Here is a 27,074-nt window from a genome sequence, read left to right as displayed (position 1 = left end):
AAAGGCACATCTGGTACTGGCACCTATATTCAATTAAGGGTATTGGCCATGAATTATATAGAGACAAAGGCATTGAATCTTCATTGCCATAGGGAATGGTTTATCCTGAGGCAGACCATGAAAAGGAGACTTCACACATTGAGTGTGAAGATACTCCTGAGCAACAGCCCTACTTCAGTCTGACGATGGAGAGGATGGAGTTTTGCTTTAAGACTGGCATCATGGAGATATTCTGGGTCTTGCCCTCCTCTCCATACCACCATGCATGATTATAAAGTTAAAACATAAGTTGACATAACATCCATGATGAACAAGTCTCCATCCTTTCAGCTGCTTCCCCAGTCAACATAGAATCAAGGAGATTAAAGATAGGCTGTCAGGACATATCTCTGACCCAGAGAAGGTTAAAACTTTCTTTTCTCAGAGCCAAGTATCAGCGACATTCTCATTGTGCTGGTATAAGACATTCCATCGCTGGCTATACTGAACTCTTGGCATTAGATACAAATTTAATGCTGGTTAACATGTCTGTCCCACTTTTTTATAAAGTGGACAAAAATATTTGTTTCTCACCATGCCAAAGCACATATGGAGCATTGTTGCCACCTCTTCAATGCTGGGTTTGGGCTCCTTGGCAATTTACTGACTGGTGGAAAAATCAACTAATTAACATGACTGGGAGTTAACAGCAAAAATTGCTTGGATCATTCATGGTACAGCTAACCATTCAGTGGTGCAAAATTACTATAATTCATGTTTTGACATGCCATTACACAAACCAAGCAACCAATCAATCAGACATGAAAAAATCTATCATTACAGTCACAGAGTAAATACTGATACAGCTCTGATAGCGTTGACATTTAAAAAAAATGTTTTACATAGTAGTAATAGTCATTCCTTGCTAAAACATCAGAAAGTAATATTTGCATGATGCTTTCTATGGAATCTTTCTTCTTTGCTTACATTCTTAGATGGAGCCAACAATTTAATTGAGGAATGCATCATTGTATATTAATTTAACATGATAGAAAATGATGGTAATTTTGTATGGGTTGGCCACTTAAACACAATTTATGCACTGAAATATTGTTCTCCATGTCAGGTTTTATCATTATATTGTTTTCTTTGTCATGTATTATGTATGTAGATTCTCTTTTTCAGGTTTTATACATGTATGGTTCTCTTTGTGATGTTCTGATATGTGTATGTTTCACTTTTTGAGGTTTTATAAATGTATGGTTCCAATTTTCAGGTTTTATACATGTCTGGTTCTTAGTGCCAGGTTTTATAAATGTGTAGTTCCTTTTGTCTTGTTTTATAAATGTATTATTGTCTTTATCAGGTTTTATAACTGAATGGATCCCTTTGTGTGGTGTGATACATTTATAGATCTCTTTGATGGGTTTAATAAATGTATGGTTGATCCTTTGTCAGGTTTATAAATGATTATGGTTCCCTTTTGCCAGGTTTTTATACATGCATTGTTCACTTTGTAAAATTTGATACTTGTATTTTTCTCAACGTTTATAAATGCATGGCTCTTTGTCAGTCTTTATACATGCATTGTTCTTTGCCAGTCTTTATACATGCATTGTTCTTTGTCAGAATTTATACATGCATTGTTCTTTGTCAGTCTTTATACATGCATTGTTCTTTGTGAGAATTTATACATGCATTGTTCTTTGTCAGACTTTATACTTGCATTGTTCTTGTCAGTCTTTATACATGCATTGTTCTTTGTCAGAATTTATACATGCATTGTTCTTTGACAGTCTTTATACATGCATAGCTCTTTGTCAGAATTTATACATCATGGTTCATTTTGTCAGGATTTATACAGAAATGTCTTTGTTCAAGAATTCTGTATGAGTATTTCCAGAGAAACAAATTAATCTTTTAGAATCCAAATAATTTGAATAAGCATTAAAATGTAATTCCCAAAATGACACAACAAAAGAAACACCTTTACGTCCCAGTGTTTAGAAGCCCAACCAAGAGATCTCTCTCTAAGCAACAGTATTAAAACCAAGTAATGCGCAATTTCGGAAATGCCTGATTGTGAAATAAACGATTACATGATCATGTTACCTTGATAAAAACCAATAATTTTACTCCGAGAAAAATGTTTGCTTCACTAAAAACTATTTACAAGTTGAGGGTCATTTAACCAACACAGCCTTGATCTCAGCCTTATTATTGCCATGATAAAAATAAATAAAAATCTTGTTGACATGACTGTTACTAATTTTGATTAAAGGGTGAAAACCAGGTCAACCTTGTTTGTTTGCAAGAATGAACAGTCAAGGTCAAACTATTTTCTGGAAAAATCACAATATCTATTAGCTTGATATTAACTTTAAATTGAATTGTTTTATGTTGCTAGGAGCCCAGTCATTCTACCTGGAGCACAATGATGACATCATCTGTCTGGCTGCCAATCAGCATCCGAAGTTTAAAAATGTTGTAGCTAGTGGCCAGATTGGCAATTCACCATCTGTCCACATCTGGGATGCAGTCACCAAAGAGACACTATCAATACTAAGGGGAGAGCACTCTAAAGGAGTGTGCTCAGTAGATTTCTCCTGTACAGGAAAATTTTTGGTAACTGTTGGACTTGAAAATGAGCACAATATTGTTGTCTGGAGATGGCAGGAAGGTGAGATTGTCTGACTTTTAACAATGGTTACCATTTACTGTGAAAAGGATCAGCACATTATTTAGATTAATATAGGTATTTTACTTTTATTGTTTTGTATAAAATGTTTAACTAGAATGTTATGATTTCAGTGATAACAAGATCAAGTTGAAAAAATGTTTTCTCATATTCAAATAGTACATTATGAAACTGAACTGAAGTAAAATATCCAGTCCCAGTTCAGCTTTTATCAGTATATATATACAGTGGAGCCTCATTAATCCGGACTCTGTTTATCCGGAAACCTCGCTATCCGGACATAATTCAACGGGAACGGAATTCCTAAACGTTAATTTGCTCCGTTAATCAAGAAATCCGCATTCCGGATGTGGAAATCAAAATCGGGGACCAAAGTGTAAAATTACATTAAAACTTGTCTCGATAATCCGGAAATAATCTGTCCAAAAATAAGAAAATTCAAAAAATCGTATGTGAAAATACAATCAGAAGAATAATACATAAAACACAGTAGTGAAGCCCTTGAGAATCTATGGCCACTATCAATAACTAAGTAGCGTGACCATATTGTAACCAGCGATTGTATAAACAATGTCTGTTTTAGCTAGTCGCCGACAGGGGTGTTAATAATTAAATAAACACACTGGGATCAAATCGTCCACGCTTTTTGACATAACATATGGTAACTAAATTAAAAGTGTCATTAAGCCTCTTTGTTGTTTACCAATTGTATGTAACAATCACAGTTTATTGTTTGCTGTGCAAATACAGTTGACATTTTTAAGCTGTGGACAGTATAGGGCTTCATTTTCGAATAAAATGTGGACGTCAGTCATTAGCAACTGTAAAATACGACTTATAAAAATGACTGCATTTTATTAGTTTACCATTACGCATTTAACTGGGAGATAACAGTTTGTATTCGTTGTACTTTTTACATATATTATGGCGACACCATCAAACAAGCGCAGACGAGTAGAGATACCGGCCAGCATAAAAAAGAAGATTTGCCAGCACAAAGAAGATCACCCAAAAGCTACAATTCAAGATATATGCCAGCATATTATAGCTTACCATTCCTTAGACATTGGTAAGTCGACAGTTGCGGACATTATAAAAAACAAGGACAAATGGTTGTCTGTACCTGCCGACTCAGCAGACCTAACCCGCACTCGCCATGCCAAATATCAACAAGTCGATGATGCCGTATTCATGTGGTTCTCAGACATGTCGGCCCACCATGCCACCGTCAACGATGAAATGCTCATTGCCAAGGCAAAGATACTCGGAGACCAACTCAGTACCGCTGACTTTGCCTATTCTCGTGGATGGCTACAACGCTTCAAGAATCGGCAGGGCATCAAATGCAAATTGTATGAGGGAGAAGCAGAGAGTGCTGACATGAACAAAGTGCAGGCTGGCAGAGAAGAACTAAAGCGACTACTGCAAGACTACAACCCACAAGACATATTCAACCTGGACGAAACTGGATTGTTTTTCCGACTGGGGCCAAACTACAGTTAGCAAACCACAACATTAAAGGCCAGAAAAAGTCAAAGGATAGGATCACTGTGACACTTACTGCGAATGCAACAGGGACCATCAAATTGAAACCATTTGTCATCACTCAAGTCAACAGACCTAGGTGTTTTGGCAAAACATATAATCCAGACACATATGTGAGATACAGACACAACCGCAAAGCTTGGATGATGGCAGAACTTTTCATCGACTGGTTGAATGAATTCGATAGACAGATGAGGGTAGCCAAACGCAACGTCATCTTACTTGTAGACAACGCTGCAAGCCACACACAAAGGGACGTTCGATTAAGCAACGTAAAACTACACTTCCTTCTGGCAAATACAACAGCACACATTCAGCCAATGGACGCTGGCATAATACGTGCATTCAAGGCCCACTACAGGAAACAACTGGTTAGACATTACATTGACTGTGCTGAGCAAGGCAAGGTTCAAACTGTGGACATTAGGCAGGCAATATACATGGTAATGACAGCATAGGGTTCAGTGACCCAAACTACAATCTCAAACTGCTTTAGACATGTACAGATCATACCGACAATAACCACTAATGTCGAAGATATTGATGATGGAGATGACATGCCATTAAGTGAGCTCAGAGATCTAATAAGAAGCCTTCCCACCCAGACTGAGATGTCTGCCGAGGAATTCATACTGATAGACGAAAAGGAAGAGACAGGGCAACAACTCAACGATGACGACATTTTGACTCTGGTATCTAAAGATGAGGTTCCAGACAATGATAATGAAGAAGACGATGATGACACTACCGACCCCGAGGGAAAAGACATTACCATCAACCAAGCCAAGGACAGTATAGCAACATTAATTTCGTATTTTGAGCAGACGTCAGCAAATTTCACCAGTGATGACATAAAACACAATAGCGAAGCCCTTGACAATCTATGGCCACTATCAGTAATCATTGCAGATAGATCCGCCAAAGAATCCAGGCAAACAAAGGCTACAGACTTCTTCAGGAAATTGACATAATAAATGTATGTACAGTACATACATGTACATGAACATAGTGTGATGTGTTCGATGTGTTAATTGTCTAAACTTCTATTTACTGTATATGTACGTACAGGCACATGTTATAATAATGTGAAATAAACACAAATTAATAGATGTATTCGTTAATTTATTTCAACCATTATTGAATATACAGTACATTACATTTAAAGCTAGCATATACATGTACATATATACGGTGTGATGATATCATAAAATAAAAAATGTGCATGATTCAATTATCCGGAAAACTCGTTAGTCCGGACATATTCGCTGGGAACGAATGTGTCCGGATTAACGAGGCTCCACTGCATATATATATATATATATATATATATATATATATATATATATATATAAAATTCATTCCTGGTCTGTATGTACATTTTTAATAACCTGTTGATTATTGATTTTACATCAACTACTTTGGACATATAATAAAGGCAGAACATTATAGAAAGTCCTAATTGCATAAAAAGTTATAAAAAGTCGTAATTGCATAAAAAGTTATAGAAAGTCCTAATTGCATAAAAAGTTATAGAAAGTCCTAATTGCATAAAACGTTATAGAAAGTCCTAATTGCATAAAAAAACATTCCTGTCCGGTATATTTGCATGATATAAATGTGTTACAAAATGAAAAATGCATTGGAGATTTCATATTGCCTATGTGGTGACTAAATCGTCATAACACCAAGTGATTTTCAAGCCATTTCGTGTAAAAACTACATGTAAATTATAACTTCTTGCAGGAGCAAAACTTGCAAGTGTATCAGGACACAACCAGAGAATTTTCCGTGCTGAGTTTCGTCCTGACTCTGACAGTCAATTTGTAAGTGTTGGTGTGAAGCATGTGAAGTTCTGGTCAGTGGTAGGAAGTCAGCTGGTTGGTAAGCGAGGCATACTGACTGATGCAGGGACTGGAGGGGCTATAATTAAGATGCACACTATGCTGTCCATGGCATTTGGAGCTGTAAGTTTTCATTTTCTTGAAATACAGATTGAAAAGTTTATATTTTAATTACCATAAAGTCATTGATTTTGTGGTTCTCATTGTTTTATTTTCACCAGTATTTGAATCTGTGGATTTGGGAGGAAGTCCTATTGTTTCTTCAACCTTAAAACTATTACTCAACCTCAAATCCAGCTCTCCCAAGCTCAAACGTTTTAGCTTTAAAGTTAAATGTTATCAGCCCACCTAGGTGTCAGTTTGATAAAGATCTCCCCTTCATAAAAAGCCCTTGAATACTCCAGTCACTACATCTGCTTGTGTTGATCAGTATTCTCTCTACAGAGAGACCTCACAATACACATGCAATCATTTTGGAAATTTTCTACATTAAATCAAGTTGGAGGAATATTCTTTTGAAGGGATGTACGCTCCGTTTATAAATGTCCAACTTGTCTTTTCTTTCTTTCTTCGAAAACAAAGGTTCTGACATTTCAGTGTCATTGCATTGTCGTTGTCTCATATTTAGGTGCCCTTGGTACATACCTGCACAAGTTGTTTGTGTTTACACAAATTGCTATTGCTATGTTTAAATAGGTGCATGGCTGGTGTGTGATGTTGGAAACTTGTATATTGTTGCTGTATAATTTCTCCTACGGTTGGATACATACAGGTAAGTTTTCTATGCTGTCCACTTTGAAGTTATGTACATGATGCTTTACTGATTTTAGCTGGATAGGCTGTCATTTGGCTTTCCTATAGGTAACATTGTCTAACAGTTGATATTATAGTGTTCACTTAATAAGTATCAGTAGTGATACTTCAGTGCGTTTTTATGTGCATGTATGGCGTGTACTATATAAAACTCCATTGTATTACTGTATTGTTTCTGCTGCAGTTGGATACATACAAGTTTTCTATGCACAGTTCTTTTATAATGTCCACTTCCTTGTTACTATAAGTGAAACGTTGGTGATTTTACTTGTACAGGCAGTCAGTTGACTAAAACTTAGAATTAATATTTTGGTGTACACTTTGTAAGTATTAATAGCAACACTGCAGTATTCTACCTGTATAGGCAGCCATGTGCACTCTTGTACAGGTAATTGTCATGGTGTGTAGCAAGATGCATGCCGCACTATACCTGTATATATTGCCTGCCCTATTTTGTCTGACAGATTAAAAACATGGGCAAGACCAGGCTGACAACTACAATACATGTGTAGCCTTTTTTAGTTGTCATACAAACAAAAGGCATAGAAACACATCTTGAGGGATGAGGACAGAATCAATCTGTGTCCTAGGGTTCAACACAATATCACTTGCTGTGGAGCAAGATAGAGGGCAAGCAAACAGTCTCATTTACCATCTAGTTTAAAAGAATTATGGATCAGCTACATGGATCAATAGCCTGTACCCAATTGCAATCTCAGAAACTGACACCATGATGGCCCATTTCCATTAAGATGCTGTCATACAACTCTGATTATAGTGGGTCATGCAGTATCAGCCACTAGAAAAATTAGTTTTTTTCAGTTTCATGAACCCAAGTTCTACTGGCACTCTCATGAATCAGTCTAACCCACATAGTATCACTAGGCTGTCCCTGGGTATGATACCTAGCTTAGTGTCTCAGTATTCAAGAGATGTTGTTTCACTTTGTTTTCAAGCTTTTTGACACTCAAAGGAAGCCTTTACTAAGTGACAGCTTGGAAGTCACCTTTTCTAACTCAGGACGTTCTGTAAGTTTAGCAAGCTACTATCCTCTACATTCTTCTCCAGCCACTTCACAGGTAGATCAAGAAACATCAGCTTCAACACCGTTAACCAAAGATGTGAAAACTTGTTTACAAGAAGTTTTCAACCTGCTGCCACCAGAATTCCATCCTACTCCTTCTTCTTCAAATAACTGCCTGGTCTAAAGTTCTGACCTCACTTGATTATTGACTTAAAAGGAAAATCTGCTTTCCAATTACTTCCACTGTCTGGCAGAGTTATCAACATTTAGGGCTGCTTATATTGTTGGTTACAAGCTTCAGCCATTTCTTTTCTTGCAAAGACGCCTTCCCATGAACCTTAATCCGCAGTTCTATAAGTCTCACATACCAGTTTTCTCTTTGGATATCGCAGTAGTCACCAACATATTGCAGCTTTGGGAACAAAGTCATACCAGTTAGGGGTACTTCCAGAAGGACTCGACATAAGTCCCTGGGGTTTCACTTAATTGATTGACTAGGAAAATTGCCATTATCCAGACCACTTCCATGATGACATATTGAACAAAACAAAGATCTATCAGATCTTCTGACCATTTTTGATTACACAAATCATTAAGACTTTGGCTATCCTTGCCCTAAGTAGAATGAATCATGGGTACTAACCTGGCTGAACAAGACACCATTTGAACTGATCATAAGATCCTCATTAGTTGACCTCTCTTATTAGTCCTACTTCCTTACTGCATTAGCAATGCCAGGTATAATCTGAGATATACATGCTCAGTCAAACTACATTTAGTTCTGACAAGATGGGTCAGCTTTACTCATGATAGCCACTGCTTTCATTGCCAAGAACAGGCTCCTGTTCATGGGGAATCGTACTGTTGTGATGAAATTTCTGTCTAATCTCTACACTTAATCTCAAGGTCATCAACAGGACCCAGTGTGAGCTCTTAAGTGGTACTTAATAAAGAACAAGTCATCACATGATTGGAGATCTCACATGATTGAAGTAATCTAAATGGCCCACTGTAATGCACATTGTGATGTTATTCCAACTTATTTTGAAGTACTCTAAATGGCCCGCTGTAATGCATATTGTGATGATGTTCCAACTTATTTTGAAGTACTCTAAATGGCCCACTGTAATGCATACTGTGATGATATTACAACTTATTTTGAAGTACTCTAAATGGCCCACTGTAATGCATACTGTGATGATATTACAACTTATTTTGAAGTACTCTAAATGGCCCACTGTAATGCATACTGTGATGATATTCCAACTTATTTTGAAGTACTCTAAATGGCCCACTGTAATGCATACTGTGATGATATTCCAACTTATTTTGAAGTACTCTAAATGGCCCACTGTAATGCATACTGTGATGATATTCCAACTTATTTTGAAGTAATGTAAATGGCCCACTGTAATGCATACTGTGATGATATTCCAACTTATTTTGAAGTACTCTAAATGGCCCACTGTAATGCATACTGCAATGATACTTATTTTGAAGTACTCTAAATGGCCCACTGTAATGCATACTGTGATGATATTCCAACTTATTTTGCAGTACTCTAATTGGCCCACTGTAATGCATACTGTGATGATATTCCAACTTATTTTGCAGTACTCTAAATGGCCCATTGTAATGCATACTGTGATGATGTTCCATCTGAGGTATTGAACTTTTTTAAAGAGTGTGGTTTACAAACTAAACCCACTTTGCATTTTAAAAATGTTGACCTTCTTTGTCTTTATCTTAATTGTTTTTATGGGATACCAGGACTTACTCTGAACTAGATAGATGTACATGCATGCATATAGCAAGACAGACAGAGAAACCAACAGAAAGAAAGGCAGAGCCACAATCAGCCTAAAAGAAGATTATTAGTACCTAATGATTTTACAATCACAAAATTATTATTGAGATCCATACAATGTGTCTTTTCAGAACAATGTGACATACACAGGAGCAATGAGTGGAGATGTATATGTGTGGAAGGATACCAGTCTGGTTCGACTTGTGCAGAAGGCACATAGTGGACCAGTCTTCACCATGTTCACTACTCTGCGAGATGGGTTGATAGTGACAGGTGGAAAGGAAATGCCGTAAGTGAAAAATCTTTTTGATCTTTTAATTTTAAAAATACAGCTTGTGTGATGACTTTTTGTCTGGTATTCAGTGTTAGACATCATAAGTTTGTCATTGCTATGTCTCCTAAAGTACTGGGATGATTGCTACCGAAACTTTCAAATTAATACCAAGGCGTAGTAGATCCCAAATGAAAATAATGTCATTCAGTTATCATTATGTCTGCCATAGCAGCCATTTTGAAAATCTTGTTATCTCTACTACTCCTAAATCAATTGTCATATCCACATGGACTTGTCACTGAAACACTACTTATGATATATATTTGGTCCTAACTGAAAATGGTGTCAATGTAATATCCACTATGGGTGTCATGGATGCCAGTTTGAAAATCTTGTTATCTCTACTACTCCTAAATCAATTGTCATATCCACATGGACTTGTCACTAAAACACTACTTATGATATATATTTGGTCCTAACTGAAAATGGTGTCAATGTAATATCCACTATGGGTGTCATGGATGCCAGTTTGAAATCTTGTTTCTTTACTCCTTCTGAACATCTCATTGTATTGACATGGAGGTTTCATTTAAAGACTTCTTGTGATGTCAATTTGGTGCTAAATAAAAATGGAGCCAGTCTGACATTGGTTTCTTGGAGTTTTGTCTCAAACTTAATTTTTTCAAACTGGTCAATTGGTCCCTTGCAGGTTTGACTGAAAATTAAGTCTCTCAACTGATTCACTTGCTTGCTTGCAGGTTTGACTGAAACTTCAGTCTGTAAAACTGTTTTACTTGGTTCCTTTGCAGGTTTGACTCAAACTTCAATCACTCAAACTAATTCACTTGGTCCTTTGCAGGTGTGAACTGTTAAAATTCTATTGTACAGTATTTCATTAGAACTAGAATGAGGTCAGTGAAACATCATTGCATATCCACGTGCTTTCATGCTGCCATTATGGACATGGTCTAACCCAGGGGCACCATAACATGGGTAAATGCCTTTATTGCGCATACTTACATACATATATATAGATACATACATACATACATACATACATACATACATGCATACATACATATGTTGGTTGGTTATTTAACTTTTCGTACAATATAATTTATATCATGGTAACTTGGGAGCTTGAAACGGCTTATCATATTTGATTGGGGCTGAGGTCAAGTTCACATGTATATGAATATTAGTGTAAGGCACCACAAGGGTCATACTGGACACACAGAGGCCAATCTGGACACTAGTTTTGAGTTGATTGGGTTTTCCTTCCTTTTAAAATAGAGCAATGTGATGGCAAAGGTAGGAAATGAGTTATATGTCAAATTTTGTTATGTAATGCTAGACAAGTTGGTAAAGAAAACTGTTTTACTGACTCTGGAAGTTAAATAGTATTACTAGATATGAAATACTCATCAAAGTGCTTTACAATCTTGGAGTCATCGTAAATTCATGAACAGCACTAGGTATATTTGAAGGCATGATAATGTACTAATATAGAACACAACTTTATTTTAAAGCATGTTTTTACTCTTTGACAGTTATAAACATATGTTTTAGAACTGAGAACCATGCAAGATTAATAATTTTAGGCAGAATATCAGTGGTTTTAATTTGGAAAGTGTTGGCAAGGTTAGTACTGTTTTATTGGTATTGCAAAGTCAGCTTTGCTCTGCTGGCATATTAAGGGAAAATTTTGCAGATAAGGACAGCTATTTCATCAAAATCTCTTTCAGTCATGACACTTGGTTTTGTGAATTCATTATAAACTCACCTGGTCATAGGCCAAAAAAGCATAAAAACATTAGCATAATGGTTTGTATTTTTATGTTACAGCACTTGCCATCTACTCATTGAATAGACGATACAAGTCCAGTATTTTGTTCATTATTGGGTTTATTGTGCATTGAGGTTGAGACATTTCTCCTCCTTTGTTACATACACCCTTATCATATGGGACAAAGGCCAATTTACATTTTCTTGCAAGCAAAAGAATCAAAAGGCACTTTAATGCAATGCCATGACCAGCACTCTTCAGAAACTCCAATGGACTGACCACCACTAATATGCTGTTCATACTATGTTGTTTATACAGACAAGAAGGAAACTAACCAATCAGAAGGTTGTTTACCACTTGTCATACAATAGAACAACCCAGCATGACCAGCAATCAGGGTAGTTGCATTGCTCAGTGAACAAAACTCTAACAGGTAATCCTGGTTCATGGTTACCTAAATGGCTAAATATGTGTAAAATGAGAATAACACAATAATTGCAACCGATGACTGTATTTCACTCAATAATAAACATTAACTACATAAAATAATAAAATACCTACTTCTGCCTAATTAAAACTTGAATATAAAATTATAAAACATATGCTCCTGCTTCACACTTCCCTCCACACATTTAAATGATGTCCTCATCATTTAGGGGTATCCACCATGATAGAAATTATGGCTTTGGAAATGGTATCAGGCATGCTGTTGAAAACTCCTTTTGTGTGCAATGACTGGAGGATACAGACTTTTGTTAGCCAGTCTGGCTCATTAATGGCTTGGGACATCACATAGTCTCCAGAGGTTATCCATGAAGGTGGTTTCATCACTCGACTAGAACGTCATGGTGCTGGAACAGGCAAGGAACTCTTCTCTGTTCGTAACTGATCAGTAACTACGTTACTGGGGCTCTCAACCCTGGTTTGCCCTGGTACTGCAAAGTCATTATCAATGTTGATCACAGTGTCTTCTGGATTCATAACTCCAGACTGTTCAGCAGTATGACCACTCTGCTCATCATCATCAACTGCACTAGCTGAAACCAAATTTCCTCCCACACTGGGATTACCATCATCTTGCTTTGAAGAGGTTTCATCATCCACTGTAAGACTCTCACTGGAGGAGTCTGTAATTGAATTTTCGCTGGCTAAATCATCTTCAGCACTGTTCCTGACTGATATATCTCCCGGATCTGCCATTGCGGAACCACCAGATACACCAATCATTTCATTATCACTTGGAAGATAAAGCGATATAGAGTTCTTTTCATCCTCGTCAGAATCTGTTTCCCTGAAATTATTTTTGGGTGAATTTCTAGTCTTGGATGTCGCTGAATAATTTCGTCCACTTTTTTTTTTACCCTCTGCTGGCAAAGCTAATTACTCGCTTGATACCATTTTGACATCATTTACAGAGCCGGTTCAAGGAATTCGGACGCAGACAGTCTAACTCAGTTGCCATGTGTAGAGAGCAGGGGCAGTACCAAGGATATGAAGACTATTACCAGAGAGACCTTACACGCTCTCTGTAATTTAACTAGTGCCCAGCCATCTGTTGAAAGTCTTTGTATGTCTGCAGATGTTGTTGATGACATCGACTCTGGTTCGGGAATAGCTGCAATGACGGGTAGAGATTGGAGAGTTGCTCAATCGAATGAACCGGTTATAAGGGAATGGGTAAAGCATGTACGAGCCAAAAGAAAGCCTAATTGACAGTCCCTACCTACTGGAAGGGATCATTTAGGATTTTTTCGGACTTTGACAATTTATGCCTGCGAAGAGGTGTGCTATACCGGAAGACAAGTGCTGATGATCATGATCAACTGTAGCTGGTACTTCCCAAGTCTCACTTTGAGGAGGCTATGCACTACTTACATGATGATTGCATTCATTTAGGCTGAGACATGACGTTTTCTCTCCTAAAGGATAGATTCTATTGGCCGCTTATGGCAAAAGATGTGGAAGTATGGATCCAAAAATGCCGTCGTTGCATGCTTAGAAAATCGTCAACAGATGTTCGAGCACCACTCGTCAACATAGTGACCACACAGCTATTGGAACTAGTTTGCATCGATTTTATGACTCTTGAGATGTCCAAAGGAGGCTACCAAAATATACTGGTTATTACAGATCACTTTACCAGGTATGCACAGGCCATTCTGACAAGAAACCAGACAGCCAGGACTACAGCTGAGGCTCTGTTTAATAGTTTTATAGTGCATTATGGTATGCCCCAGCGTTTACATTCAGACCAAGGTGCAAACATTGAAAGCAAGATCTTCAAGGAATTATGTCAAATTACTGGAATAAAGAAGTCACGCACACACCCTTGATGGATCCACCATGCGCACAAGCTTACAAATAAGCAGTTTCATCTTTATATGGGCTTGATGGTTACATCATCTTCCATATCAATATAGACACACAGATGGCAAGACGGACAGCCCGATATACCCCCACACACATATGCACCGACAGCACACAGTTCTAAATTGGGTTGGCACACTTGTATTGGCCATGAACTCTCTTCATAGGTCCTCCAATCATACAGACATACGTATAGATGGGTACCGACAGCCCTATGGCTGGAGAACAACAATGGAGATCGTTCACACCTTGACAAGATCCGACGACCAGTATTTTGTTCATTATTGGGTTTATTGTGCATTGAGATTGAGACATTTCTCCTCCTTTGTTACAAACACCCTTATCATATGGGACAAAGGCCAATTTACATTTTCTTGCAAGCAAAAGAATCATCAGGCACTTTAATGCAATGCCATGACCGGCACCCTTCAGAAACTCCAATGGACTGACCACCACTAATATGCAGTTCATACTATGTTGTTTATACAGACAAGTAGCAAACTAACCAATCTGAAAGTTGTTTACCACTTGTCATACAATAGAACAACCCAGCATGACCAGCAATCAGAGTAGTTGCATTGCTCAGTGAACAAAACTCTTAACAGGTAATCCTGGTTCATGGTTACCTAAATGGCTAAATATGTGTAAAATGAGAATAACACAATAATTGCAACCGATGACTGTATTTCACTCAATAATAAACATTAACTACATAAAATAATAAAATACCTACTTCTGTCTAATTAAAACATGAATATAAAATTATAAAACATATGCTTCTGCTACATTTATTAGACATGGTATTGTTTAAGCAGAAAATTGATTATACATAATATAAATGATAGGGTAGGCAATTTGTTTAAATTCCTATGCTTTAAATATTGTTTGCTGAATTCTTTGTTATTTTTAGCTGCTTGTGTGTGTTAGGGAGGGTATTAGAAACTTTATTTGATTGTCCAATTTTTTGGGCTGATGTTAAATTTTATCAAATTCATTTGATACTAATTGATAATGTCTGGAAGGAGATTAAATATATTTTCTTGGAGATATTTTGCTGTGTTTCCATTAAGGCACCTAAGGAAAGAGACTGCCTTTGATGATTTATTCATTAGTGAATTATTTACCTTTTAAGTTCTGCAAGTAGGCTGTCTGATGCTTTTGATTTTTTAAATATATAAATCCTGTCTGATTGAGATGTTGCATTTTTCACATGCAGTAGAGCAACAATTTATGATTGGGAATATATAACTATTATAATATAAAAGGCAGGTATCTTCTTGGAGATATCTTTTAATTTTACTTAGTAACAAAATTTTAGAGGACAAAATTGTATACATGCACTTCATGTGACAATTCCATTGTAAGTTGCTGCTAATATATAGACCTAAAAGCTGCACACAGTCAACATTTTAATGAGACAATTCCATTGTAAGTTGATGTTAATGTATAGACCTAAAAGCTGCACACAGTCAACATTTTAATACATTGCCCATTAACTGTTAGAGTAAGTTTGTGATCACCAAGTTCCTGAAGTTTTTTATATTACCGAAATTGTGTACTTTACTATCATCTATTTTAATTTTGCATGCTAGCTGTATATGAGCCTGTATAAGCATAATGTAGTACTGTTATAAGCATAATGTAGTACTGTTATAAGCATAATGTAGTACTGTTATAAGCATTAATGTAGTACTGTTATAAGCATAATGTAGTACTGTTATAAGCATAATGTAGTATTGTTATAAGCATAATGTAGTATTGTTATAAGCATAATGTAGTATTGTTATAAGCATAATGTAGTACTGTTATAAGCATTAATGTAGTACTGTTATAAGCATAATGTAGTACTGTTATAAGCATAATGTAGTACTGTTATAAGCATTAATGTAGTACTGTTATAAGCATAATGTAGTACTGTTATAAGCATAATGTAGTACTGTTATAAGCATAATGTAGTATTGTTATAAGCATAATGTAGTATTGTTATAAGCATAATGTAGTACTGTTATAAGCATAATGTAGTACTGTTATAAGCATAATGTAGTACTGTTATAAGCATAATGTAGTACTGTTATAAGCATAATGTAGTATTGTTATAAGCATAATGTAGTACTGTTATAAGCATAATGTAGTACTGTTATAAGCATAATGTAGTACTGTTGTTCATATAGGACCAACTAGATTTTTCCCAAATTGATTGTCATAGTGACATGGGAGCTTTCACTAAAAGACTCCTATATGGTTCTAACTGAAAAGGTGCAAATTTGTCAGGATATATCGCCACTGTGGTAGCCACCTTGAACATTTTGTTGTAAATACATCTTCTTGAATGGATGCCTGACATTACCTGCATCTAGTCTATTTCAGTCCACAAGAAAATACAAACATTTTAAAGAACATAATTTCAGATACAAAGCAGAAGAATCCAAAATAAGGTCCAAAGAAAAGCTAGCCGTGGTTTGGGACAACTCAGTCTCAGCCCAGTTTCATCTGAAATCTATGCATTTTAATTTAATAAAAGTCAACTCAAGCAATTCACAAAAGAGGATGACATTGATCACAGGAGAAACCATGCATTTTCATTCATACCAGGGATATAAATTAAGAAAATATTTGCCAGTGCTTTTGTCTGACTTCTGGCTTGCAGATCAAAGGAGAATGGTCCAGTGAAGCTTTGGGACCAGGAAATGAAGAAATGCCGGGCTTTCCCACTGCATGAACAGGGGAGCAAGCCTGATGTGGTGAAATCGGTCTGTAGGCTGAAGGTAAAATCAGGACTCCAGTTGAAATAAAAGAAGTTTATGGCTCAAGTACATAAATTGGTAGACACAATTTTAACTCTAGTACATAAGTACTTCTTAAATATTGTTTATCAAATGTAGAACTAATAATGATGATAATGATACTACTACTACTATGCTACTACTACTACTGCAACTACTACTACTACTAATAATAATTTTTTTAAAGAGGGTAATACAGATAGCTTAAGAACTAATTTATCTTTAGGCCATCATACAAAGGAACAAAGTATATTATGTATCTGTTTTTGAAAGAGACTTAATTTTCCAATTTAAAATTTAAGTTTTTGCATATATATGTGCAGCAGAAAGAAAGAGAACAATACAAAGCTCTCAACACACTCTGCATAGAATTGTTAAAGAACAAGCATGATATAAAAATAAATCTCACTACATTTTGTTATTTTTCTACAACCTTGGATTGGAGATGTTTTAAAACAATATGCAGTTGACAAACTGTCATTTGACAAATAACATATTACATTTATTTTGATGTTTATCACTACTATTTTGTCATGCAGGGAAAAATTCTGGTGGGGACCAAGAACAGTGACATCCTTGAAATTGGAGAGAAGAATGGAGTAATCCAGGTGTTAGTTGCAGGACATGGTGAGGGAGAGGTGTGGGGCCTGGACACTCATCCCTCCCTTCCACGGTTCATAACTGCTAGTTATGATGGTACTCTCAGGGTGTGGGATATTTCTACCAAGGTGAGTTACCTTGATGATGTTGAAATTATGATAATAAATATCATTATTATTATTATTATTTCCCATGGCAACAGTTTCTGAGAAAATTGGAATTTTGCCTATGTGTTCATTTTTTCATTCATTCATTCTTTCATTCATTACACTTTGATTGTATCATTCTTATTTTGGACCCTTTTTTACTGATATTATTCAGAATTTGTATATAAGGTACATCTCCAAAAGTGTAATTCTACATTTCCAAAAGAAGTTCACTTTTACATATTTTTCACACTCAGTTGAAATTTGTCTTTTCCAGTATCAGTCGCACCATCCAACCCTGGGTGCTACTACATCTCTACTAGTGTAACATTATCTGTGAATGAATCTTGAAGAGTTTTACTCTCTAATACTGAAAAGTGGTCACTGCGACCTATGTTCAATCATTTTCTATGGAACCATTTCCTTTGTAGCTGACATGACAGCAGATATCAACTGGTCCCAGACCCTATCCACTCCAGTTTCTGCACAGTCTTGAGAAAGAAACAGTTCTCCAAAAAAGTGGTGGAAAAAATTTCTTGTGCAAGGAGGCCCACCACTTTGAAAGCTTTTGAGGGGAAAGAAAGAGTTTTCTCCGAAATAGCTCTCTTCCCATTTTGACATTCTGAGATGTTATCTTTGATTACAATCAAGGGTTAACATTCAACTGTATCAGTTATTTTTCACCATCAAGGAAGGGAGGACATAGGCAAGAAAGATTTCTTCGACCATTCAGCCAGTTTTGACTCATCTCAACCACAGCATTGGCCCTTTGCCTGAGAAGGAATCTATCATGGATTCTGATATGGCTGAATAAGGCTTCCATAAAACCACTATCTATAAGTTCCTGATGCAAAATCAGTGAGATCCACACCTTATCAGTCGTCCTGAACCATCTATAGTTTTGACATGATGGTTTGATTTCTCTCATGTATTACGACTCTATGCTCTTAAAATAAGTAGTAGAAAAGAGTGAGAAACAACAAGCTTTGTAAAATTCCACAAATAATGTATTTCCCTTGAATTATATGTGAAAATGTTTTTTAAAAAAGAATGTTAGGTATTGTGAATTAAATACCAAAATAATGCTAGAATTACAGTCACATGTCCTAATAATAAAATTTCTAAATAAACTTTAGTGGAAATCCAAATTAAATCCAATACTGCAAGTGTTGAAGTGTCTGTGGTGGCCTGTATCATGGTTTTGTACCAGTAGTCTTTTGTTGAAGCACCGAAATATAATTCCAGGTTTGGATTTACTATAAATCCCAGTAAATGTCTTTCCAAGATTCTTAATTTTTTATGAGCATGCTGTATTTCCAGAGAAAAATCGCTTATATTAAATAAATGGAAGAAATAAATTCCAGCCCAAATGAATTACTGAAAACAATAATAATACAATTGATTCTGCTAGATTTTAAAGCACAAAGGAATACTTTTTTTAATAACAAGTTTATAAAGTACTCTACTTGACCTCCGGTCACAATTTGCATTTTCTGATAAAACTATTACCTAATGGGAAATTTCAATCTGGAAGGTTTTAGATCTTTACTAGGCAAAATGATTGTTATAGTTAGAAAGTCTGTTACTAAAATTATAATATAGAACATGGAATGTCAGGTATGCCAGGGAAATCCCAATAACCTCAACCCACACCCAAATAAATCTTTACTTCTATTAATAATGATCCTACCACTCTTTGTGGCCTAGTGGTTAGAGCGTCTGCCTCAGGTGCAGGAGGTAGTGAATTTGATCCCCAGCCAAATCATGCCAGAGACCTACAAAAATGGTACTAACAGCTGCCTTGTTTTGGCGCTCAGCATTAAGAGGTTAGTGTTAGGACTGGTTGGCCTGGTGTCAGGATAATGTGATTGGTGGGACATCATGCTACATGTCTGCGGCATGATGCCTCAGTGCTAGACATCACTATAAACTGCCACACTACAGACATCATAGCGATATGACTGAAAAATTGTTAAAGCTACATTAAAAATCCAAATCACACACACACACACACAATAATGATCCTAATATAAAACACATACACATAGAGAATATATAATTTAGCTATATTAGTTGTTTAGAGAATTAAAAAATCAAAGGTCAGATAGAAAATATACTTGTCTTCAGACAAAGTTAAATCCAATATACCATGTTGGCCAACAATAGCATATAATGAAATAAAAAATAAAAAAACTAACAAACAATGCAAATTAAATATAAATAATACATGATAGCCCCTGTTTTCACTGCTATGAACAGTCTTCCACTGATAGGATATGAGCTGTTTATCTTGAAACACATGTTCACTACTTTTCTATCATTGAAGCAATGTAAAAAAGCTTTTTATTGCTTCTTCTGCTGAATATGTGGTCATATCAGAATTGGGTTTCTTACATGTCTAGTTGTTCCAGTTTGAAAACGCTGCTGATGTGATGTCCACTATGACTTCTTTCATGCCAGTCTTGAAAACCTTGTTAGGGCTACTTTGCTAAATGGTCGATTCAAGATGGGGTTTTTGTATAAAGACTTCTTGTGAGATCTGATAAGTTGAAATGAAAATGGTGCTGATCAGACCTCAGACGTGGCCACCATGGTGGTCATCTTGAAAATCTTGTTTAGCTGCTCATCCTGTTGCAGCTACAAATTGAAACAAATTGTGATACCAAGGTGTTATTTCTTTCCTTTTCTAAAAACACATCCTGCAGTTTGTTTGGTGCTGTATTTAAATCATGCTGATCTAAAATGGAACTTTATTGGCCCTGACAGACTGACATCGTGTTATCACTAGTTCTCTTGAATGAATGTTTGCACTGACATGGGTTTTCTATAAAACACCTGACATACACTATGTAATTGGTACTGAATGAAAAGGTGCAGATATCACCACCTAAATGCCTGCACTTTTGCAAAGAAGTTTGAAAACCATACCTTAACTTTCAGATCAAATCAAATGCCACTTGTCATTGCCCTTATGAAAACAGTGGCTTGTAAACATACATTGACTCGACTTTGTGTTAATATCGTTAAAAAAAAAAATGTTGATAATCAGCACTATGTCTGATGATTCCAGGGTCAAAGTTCTAAACTCAGGTTTTATCTGTATTGGGTTGTGAACATGATAAGGAAAACAAGTACAAGTGGATGTTCTTATGAGACCTGGTTTGTGGACATACCTGAAGAATACCTGAATAATATCAGTTTAGAAACATGCATTTTTAAAGTAGTAATTGTTATGAATTTAACCAAACTTGGCATGTGGTTATATCTTGACAGTATCTGAGACAACTTCAGTGATCTTCTGTCTTATGATATCTGTTTCAGCATCAGATTTTTTCTTAAAATGTAAGATTCTAGATATTTACACTAATGAGAATATATTCAACATGCATTGATGTTGCATGTTATTATTAAGTTCATATTACCAATAAAATAGTAATACATGCTAAGTTATAGTTATGTCTAGTTATTCCATTATATAATCTCTTTTTTACTAATGGGATCATTTTTGATATTGCTTAAGTATGGTCTCCCTTTAAATATTATTATTGTCATTCTTCAGTCCATGGCAGCCAAACTTGACATTGGCGCAGCCAGGTCTGCCAGCTTCAGTCCTGATGGAGAAATGATTGCTATTGGCCTGAAAAATGGGGAATTTGTTGTGCTGCTGTCATCGGGGCTTAAGGTCTGGGGTCGTCGGCGTGATCGGGCAGGGTCCATTAATGATATCAGGTGAGTACAATGGAACTTTTATCAGTTCTGTGTGACTGATCTGTTGTTTCCGATTTTCTGATATAGCAGTTTCAAGCATGTGAAAAAAAAAACAACTTTTGATCAGTCCTGCCCAGGTTATGCCAGTGATAACAAGTATTGATCATCAAGACTACACAGTTCGTGTCAGTGATAACAAGTATTCATCATCAAGATTGCAGTTTGTGCCAGTGATAACAAGTATTCATTATCAAGATTGCATTTTGTGCCAGTGATAACAAGTATTCATCTTCAACACTGCATAGTTCATGACAGTGGTTGCAAGTATTAATACATGTGACAGAACCAGGATTTCAATCCAGTAGATTTACACATTTTGTTAGTAAATTGACTTCTAAACTAGTAGATTTTTTTATCAGCATAAATTTTATGTTCTTCAAAGGGACTGAAAACAAAACGTGCTCTTTTGCCATAATATGTATTCTCTTTATCATATAAACTTCAGCAAGTTTTTGAACATGAATCAGATTTAGATTCTGATGGCAATGTTAAAATAATAATTAATATGATTTAGTATATTGTGAATTAAAGATAAAGGTTTTCTTTAAAATTACTGCAAGGATTTTTTTAATAACATTCAATAGCATTTTAGTTTCCCTCACCAGATCACTGTCTGGTGACCACTGACAACATCCACTTTTTAAGCGTCACACTTAACAGGCTTTCAGTAGTTTTCTGTTTCAATTTTCCCACTGAATCACTTTATGGTTTGCAAAGAATGTCCTCTCCTTATCAGCATTACAAAATTGTTATGACAGGACAACTATGCTCAGCATGCAAAAAAGTTCTTCATTTGTCCTGTTCTTGGGTTTGTTTGGGTGCTGGCTGCTTGCCAATATTCTGCCATGTTCACCGTACGTAGTAAGATCCTGACTGGGACTGGATTTATTCATGAGTCTCCTTTTCTCTTTGTAGCCTAAAAACCAGCTGGCAGGTTTCACCACTGTAAATAACAAAAAATTAAATATTGATTTAAACTTTAAACAAATAATAAAAAATTACATTGTGTATTTATCCTTTTATGAATTATTTATCCCCATATATTTTATCTAGCTTAATTTATGTGCATGAAAGTTTATGAAAAACAAAAGATGTATTCCTTTGAAACACACAATGCAAACACAGGACCTTTATTAGTAACATGCACAGGCTTAATTTCTGATTTTCAAGCTTTCTTAAACTTGCAATGTTTTCTTAGCCCAGTGGTTACCAACATGTAGGCCAAAGACACCTGGGGGACTACAGGTTTATTCCAAGGGAGCCTAAAAGTACAACTATTAGTGTGTGGGGGACCACAGACTTTTTTTTAAGTTAAGATGTGAGACCACTGTCTTGGCCAGTGGTTTCTTACCATTGGGCATTTTAGTATTTTACCATGAATTGAATTAAATAATAAGATTTGTCTTTAAATATTCCTATTAAAACATGAACAATACAATAACATTTAAACATGACAACAAATCAAAATACTTACCCACTCTAGTGTATCTACTGAAATAATTATTTGTCAGTCTCCATCTTATCTCCCTTTGCCAAATGTCTATTGAATTTCTTCAAAGGACCAGAAGGCATCATGACCAACTTTTATTCCTTTATTACTTGTAACACCTCCAAAAAGATTCCACATTTGACCTTAAAAAAACTTCCCTAATTCCCACAACAAGTAAATCAATTTACAGCTTTTTGTGCTCATGTCAACTCTTTATTTAACAATTCTAATCCAGGACCTATTTTTTCTGTCACACATGACTGTACTGGTCCTTGTACAGGTGGAACATTTCAGGTCTCAAATAGACAGGTTCTGTCTGGTTTCTTGAATAAATATATATATATATATATATATATATATATATATATATATAATTTAATTGGTTAAGTGTAGTTTAAGTAATACACAGTGCGTCCTTCTCTGGCTCTTTTCTGGGCCCCTCTTTGTCCACTGTGGTCCTCTGCCCAGACATGATGTCATTGCAGCCAATATATGTTAATAAGCTAGTAACTAAATTTAGATACATTGTCATGTTGAACCATTTAGATGACTGAATTGAAGCATTGATCAAACATTGTCAGTTAGGCGTCATTCATATAACTGATACACATGTTGAGATGCATTCATTTCAGTACAGATGCTGCATTTAACTTTTAACATTATTTGCAGAAAGAACCGTCTGCCTCCCCTCCTTCCACCATGTTCATTTGGGACATTTCTTGCATAGCATACAGTTCCAGCTCTGTTCTAGGGGTACTAATGCCAGTGATAACAAGTATTCATTATCAAGACTGTGCAGGTCCTGCCATTGATAACAAGCATTCACCATTAGGACTGTGCAGATCATGCCAGTCATACCAAGCATTCACCATCAGGACTGTGCAGATCATGCCACTCATACCAAGCATTCATCATCAGGACTGTGTAGATCATGCCAGTCATACAAAACATTCATCATTAGGACTGCAGATCATGCCAGTCATACCAAGCATTCACCATCAAGACTGTGTACATCATGCCAGTCTTACCAAGCATTCACTATCAGGACTGTGTACATCATGCCAGTTTTTAGTAATTCTAATTTTTTTATATCTTGAACTTAATATGCAATTTCCCAAACCATGTCCTGAAGTAAAAGTTTTCACCAGATCCAGTAATTTCCATGCAGTTATTGTCATCTGTTTGCTTGTCCATTTGCATGGTCAAGAAGATAGTTCCCGTATATTATTTAATATGCATGCTCTCTTAATATTGTATATAGTTGTAGTAATATTTTTAAATCAGTGTTAAATTGAAATCTCCTTTAAAATACCATGTTGTTACAGCAGGCACTCTTATATGTGTTACAGGTACAGGCAATAATGTAAATTAATTGTATGCATTGCAGTTCATCTAGTGTAAGCGTAGATGCATGTAGGCAGTGTATTTGCTTAAATTATTGATTTTTTCATTATATATGTGTGGCAAAATCACACTGATTCTCTGGATGTTTTACATAAAGTGTCAGATATATTCAACAGTGACATCTTAGAAATTGAATGCTGTAGTAATAAGAGGTTAAAGACATACAGCTAAATGAATCAGTTCCATTTAAATAATCACAAACTGAATGGTGGGCAGTATTCACATTGTCAGTGGTTAACATAAATAGCTGTCAGCTGATAGCCTAACATGCTGATTGGGCGGAATGGTTTACTCTTGAATAGTTTTGATTATTGTATTCCATGCACACATTTATAAATTTTGATAAATGTTGCAGCCTTAGTCTTCATGCTTTAGCTGTGTAAGCTTGATACATCTACTTAGTCTTTAGAAAGCAAATATTGTAGATACAGATTCAAATACAAATGTTACTTATTTCAGTCAGACTGGTATATTTGCAGTACCAGTATGTTATTTATTTCAGTCAGACTGGTATATTTGCAGTACCAGTATGTTATTTATTTCAGTCAGACTGGTATATTTGCAGTACCAGTATTTTGTATGCGCATGTGAGAAGATTTGTTTTTGGACTTTGCTTGCATATACATTTTCTCCTCTTGCACATACAACAGATTCTTGAAACATACCTTTATGTTTTTTATTATGTAGTTTTGAGACAATAGGTATGAATGTCATTGTTTTTCATTATGTAGTTTTGAGACAATAGGTATGAATGTCATTGTTTTTTATTATGTAGTTTTGAGATGATAAATATGGATATCAATGTTATTTTCTGAACATCTCATTACTCTGTGTTTCAGATTCAGTCCTGACAGTCGTTGCTTGGCTGTAGGGTCAGAGGACTGCTGTGTGGACTTTTATGATTTGCCCCAGGGTCCCTCTCTACAGAGATCTGGCTTCTGTAAAGGCATTCCTAGTTTTATTGTTCAGATGGACTTCTCAGCTGACAGCCAGTACATCAGGGTCAGTAAACATAACGGACTCCTTCTGTCTTGCCTGTAACACCAAGGCAAGACAGGTATCACCTGGCCAGTGAAATTGTTGTTGATGACACCGTTGTTTGTGTAGAATTCAGTTTTTTACATTTAGTTCATTTTTTAAAATTTCTTGTCTGTACAGTGATCAGATTTGATGAATTGCATTCATTACTTGCAAAATTAGGAAGCAATGGCTTTTTCTTTGTGCTTCACTGTTTAACCAAACAAAATTGTTTTTGATGTTGAGAACCATGACACCTTAATTGGTACAATGTCTGACTCATAATCCAAGGGTCACTGGTACAATACCCACCCAAGTTAGGCTGGGTCATTTGTCTCATTATGTCCTTGGAAAAGGCACTTGGTTCCCATTCTTCAGCATGATATGGTCAATAATATGTTACAAGTGCTTCATATCTCTCTTATTGTCACTTTGATAATCTAGCATGCATTGTTCATCTTGTTGTTCATTGTGTATCATCTGTTAACATTTTCCTTTTTAAACTTCTCAAGAAAAAACGCCTGACCACTTATAACCAAATTTAGCATAATTGTAGACACTAAAAGTAGCAAAGTCTTGAAACAGCATTTTTCATAAACAACCAACAAAATCTTTAAATAAATATTGACAAAGCTTCCAAACACAGATTTCTTGCTCATGCATTTGGCCATAAAACGGATGTCAGCCAGCTGAGTAGTTTCAAACCCACTTGGGCCTCCTGTAAGATTATGCAATAGTAGAGCATGTTAAACAATAAATTTTTAAAAGTTCTTGGCTTTCAGAATTCTAGTTTTTCAAATCCCACCTGTCCTTTGAACATTAAATAATCTGATAGTTACCAGTCACAAAGGACAGTATGTTAATTTTTTTTTTCTTTCTTTTTCTTCTTTTGCACACTGTAGTATTATCAAAAACTAAAACAGACTATTAAAGACTAACTTAAATTCAGATGTTGTTTTACTTTTTGAATCTGTAATAATCTTGAAATGTTATTGGGTTAAAATTGCCTTAATTAATGCACCAAATTAATATAGTATTATTTACAACTATGTATATCAAATTTTAAATGTTAAATTTTTCAGTTTGAGTTTCCTGTTTCATTGAAATTTGTACATGATTTCCACATTTTTGAAATCATATTATCATGCAAGTTGTAGAAGTCACATTGTCTACCATTATTGGTCAAGTCAAATGTTTTATGACATGAGTTTCTAGTATTTGACTCTTTTTTTTTAGCATTAGTTTATAGCTAGAATTATTAAAAAAAGATTTATTACTAATTGTAAAATTGAAAGTGTTCATCTAACCTAGGCTACACATATGGGAAATTACCATTTAGTGGATTAGAATCTTAAATGCCAAGGTTACAAGGATGGACTTTTTGCCTGTGTGAAATATTTAACTTTTGATTTTTTCAGAGACAATATATCTATACTATAATGCTAGGTTTGCCATATCCCTGTACTGAAAGTGTGTCTGTTTCCCTGTACTGAAAGGGTGTCTGTTTCCCTGTACTGAAAGGGTGCCTGTTTCCCTGTACTGAAAGGGTGTCTGTTTCCCTGTACTGAAACCGTGTATGTTTCCCTGTACTGAAAGCGTGTCTGTTTTCCTCTACTAAAAGGGTGTCTGTTTCCCTGTACTGAAAGCGTGTCTGTTTCCCTGTACTAAAAGGGTGTCGGTTTCCCTGTACTGAAAGTGTGTCTGTTTCCTGTACTGAGAGTGTATTTGTTTCC

General features: G+C 35.7%; 1 protein-coding gene across 1 annotated transcript in view; it reads left to right on the top strand.

Moving 5' to 3' along the window:
- Window positions 1-27,074, top strand: part of LOC149804251 (echinoderm microtubule-associated protein-like 6) — a 157,160-nt gene that overhangs the window by 114,648 nt on the left and 15,438 nt on the right. Inside the window, exons 26-32 of the mRNA XM_089938113.1 lie at window positions 2,387-2,659; window positions 5,966-6,186; window positions 9,839-9,996; window positions 16,782-16,899; window positions 17,457-17,645; window positions 21,223-21,392; window positions 25,164-25,326. Coding sequence (XP_089794239.1) covers window positions 2,387-2,659; window positions 5,966-6,186; window positions 9,839-9,996; window positions 16,782-16,899; window positions 17,457-17,645; window positions 21,223-21,392; window positions 25,164-25,326 — 1,292 coding nt within the window. The remainder of the gene's footprint in view (window positions 1-2,386; window positions 2,660-5,965; window positions 6,187-9,838; window positions 9,997-16,781; window positions 16,900-17,456; window positions 17,646-21,222; window positions 21,393-25,163; window positions 25,327-27,074) is intronic.

This window comes from Sinohyriopsis cumingii, chromosome 2 (genome assembly GCF_028554795.1).
Source record: "Sinohyriopsis cumingii isolate HCF-2022 chromosome 2, ASM2855479v2, whole genome shotgun sequence".
Taxonomy (NCBI): domain Eukaryota; kingdom Metazoa; phylum Mollusca; class Bivalvia; order Unionida; family Unionidae; genus Sinohyriopsis; species Sinohyriopsis cumingii.
Note: the sequence above shows the minus strand (reverse complement) of the source record. Positions and strands in the feature narration are given on the sequence as shown.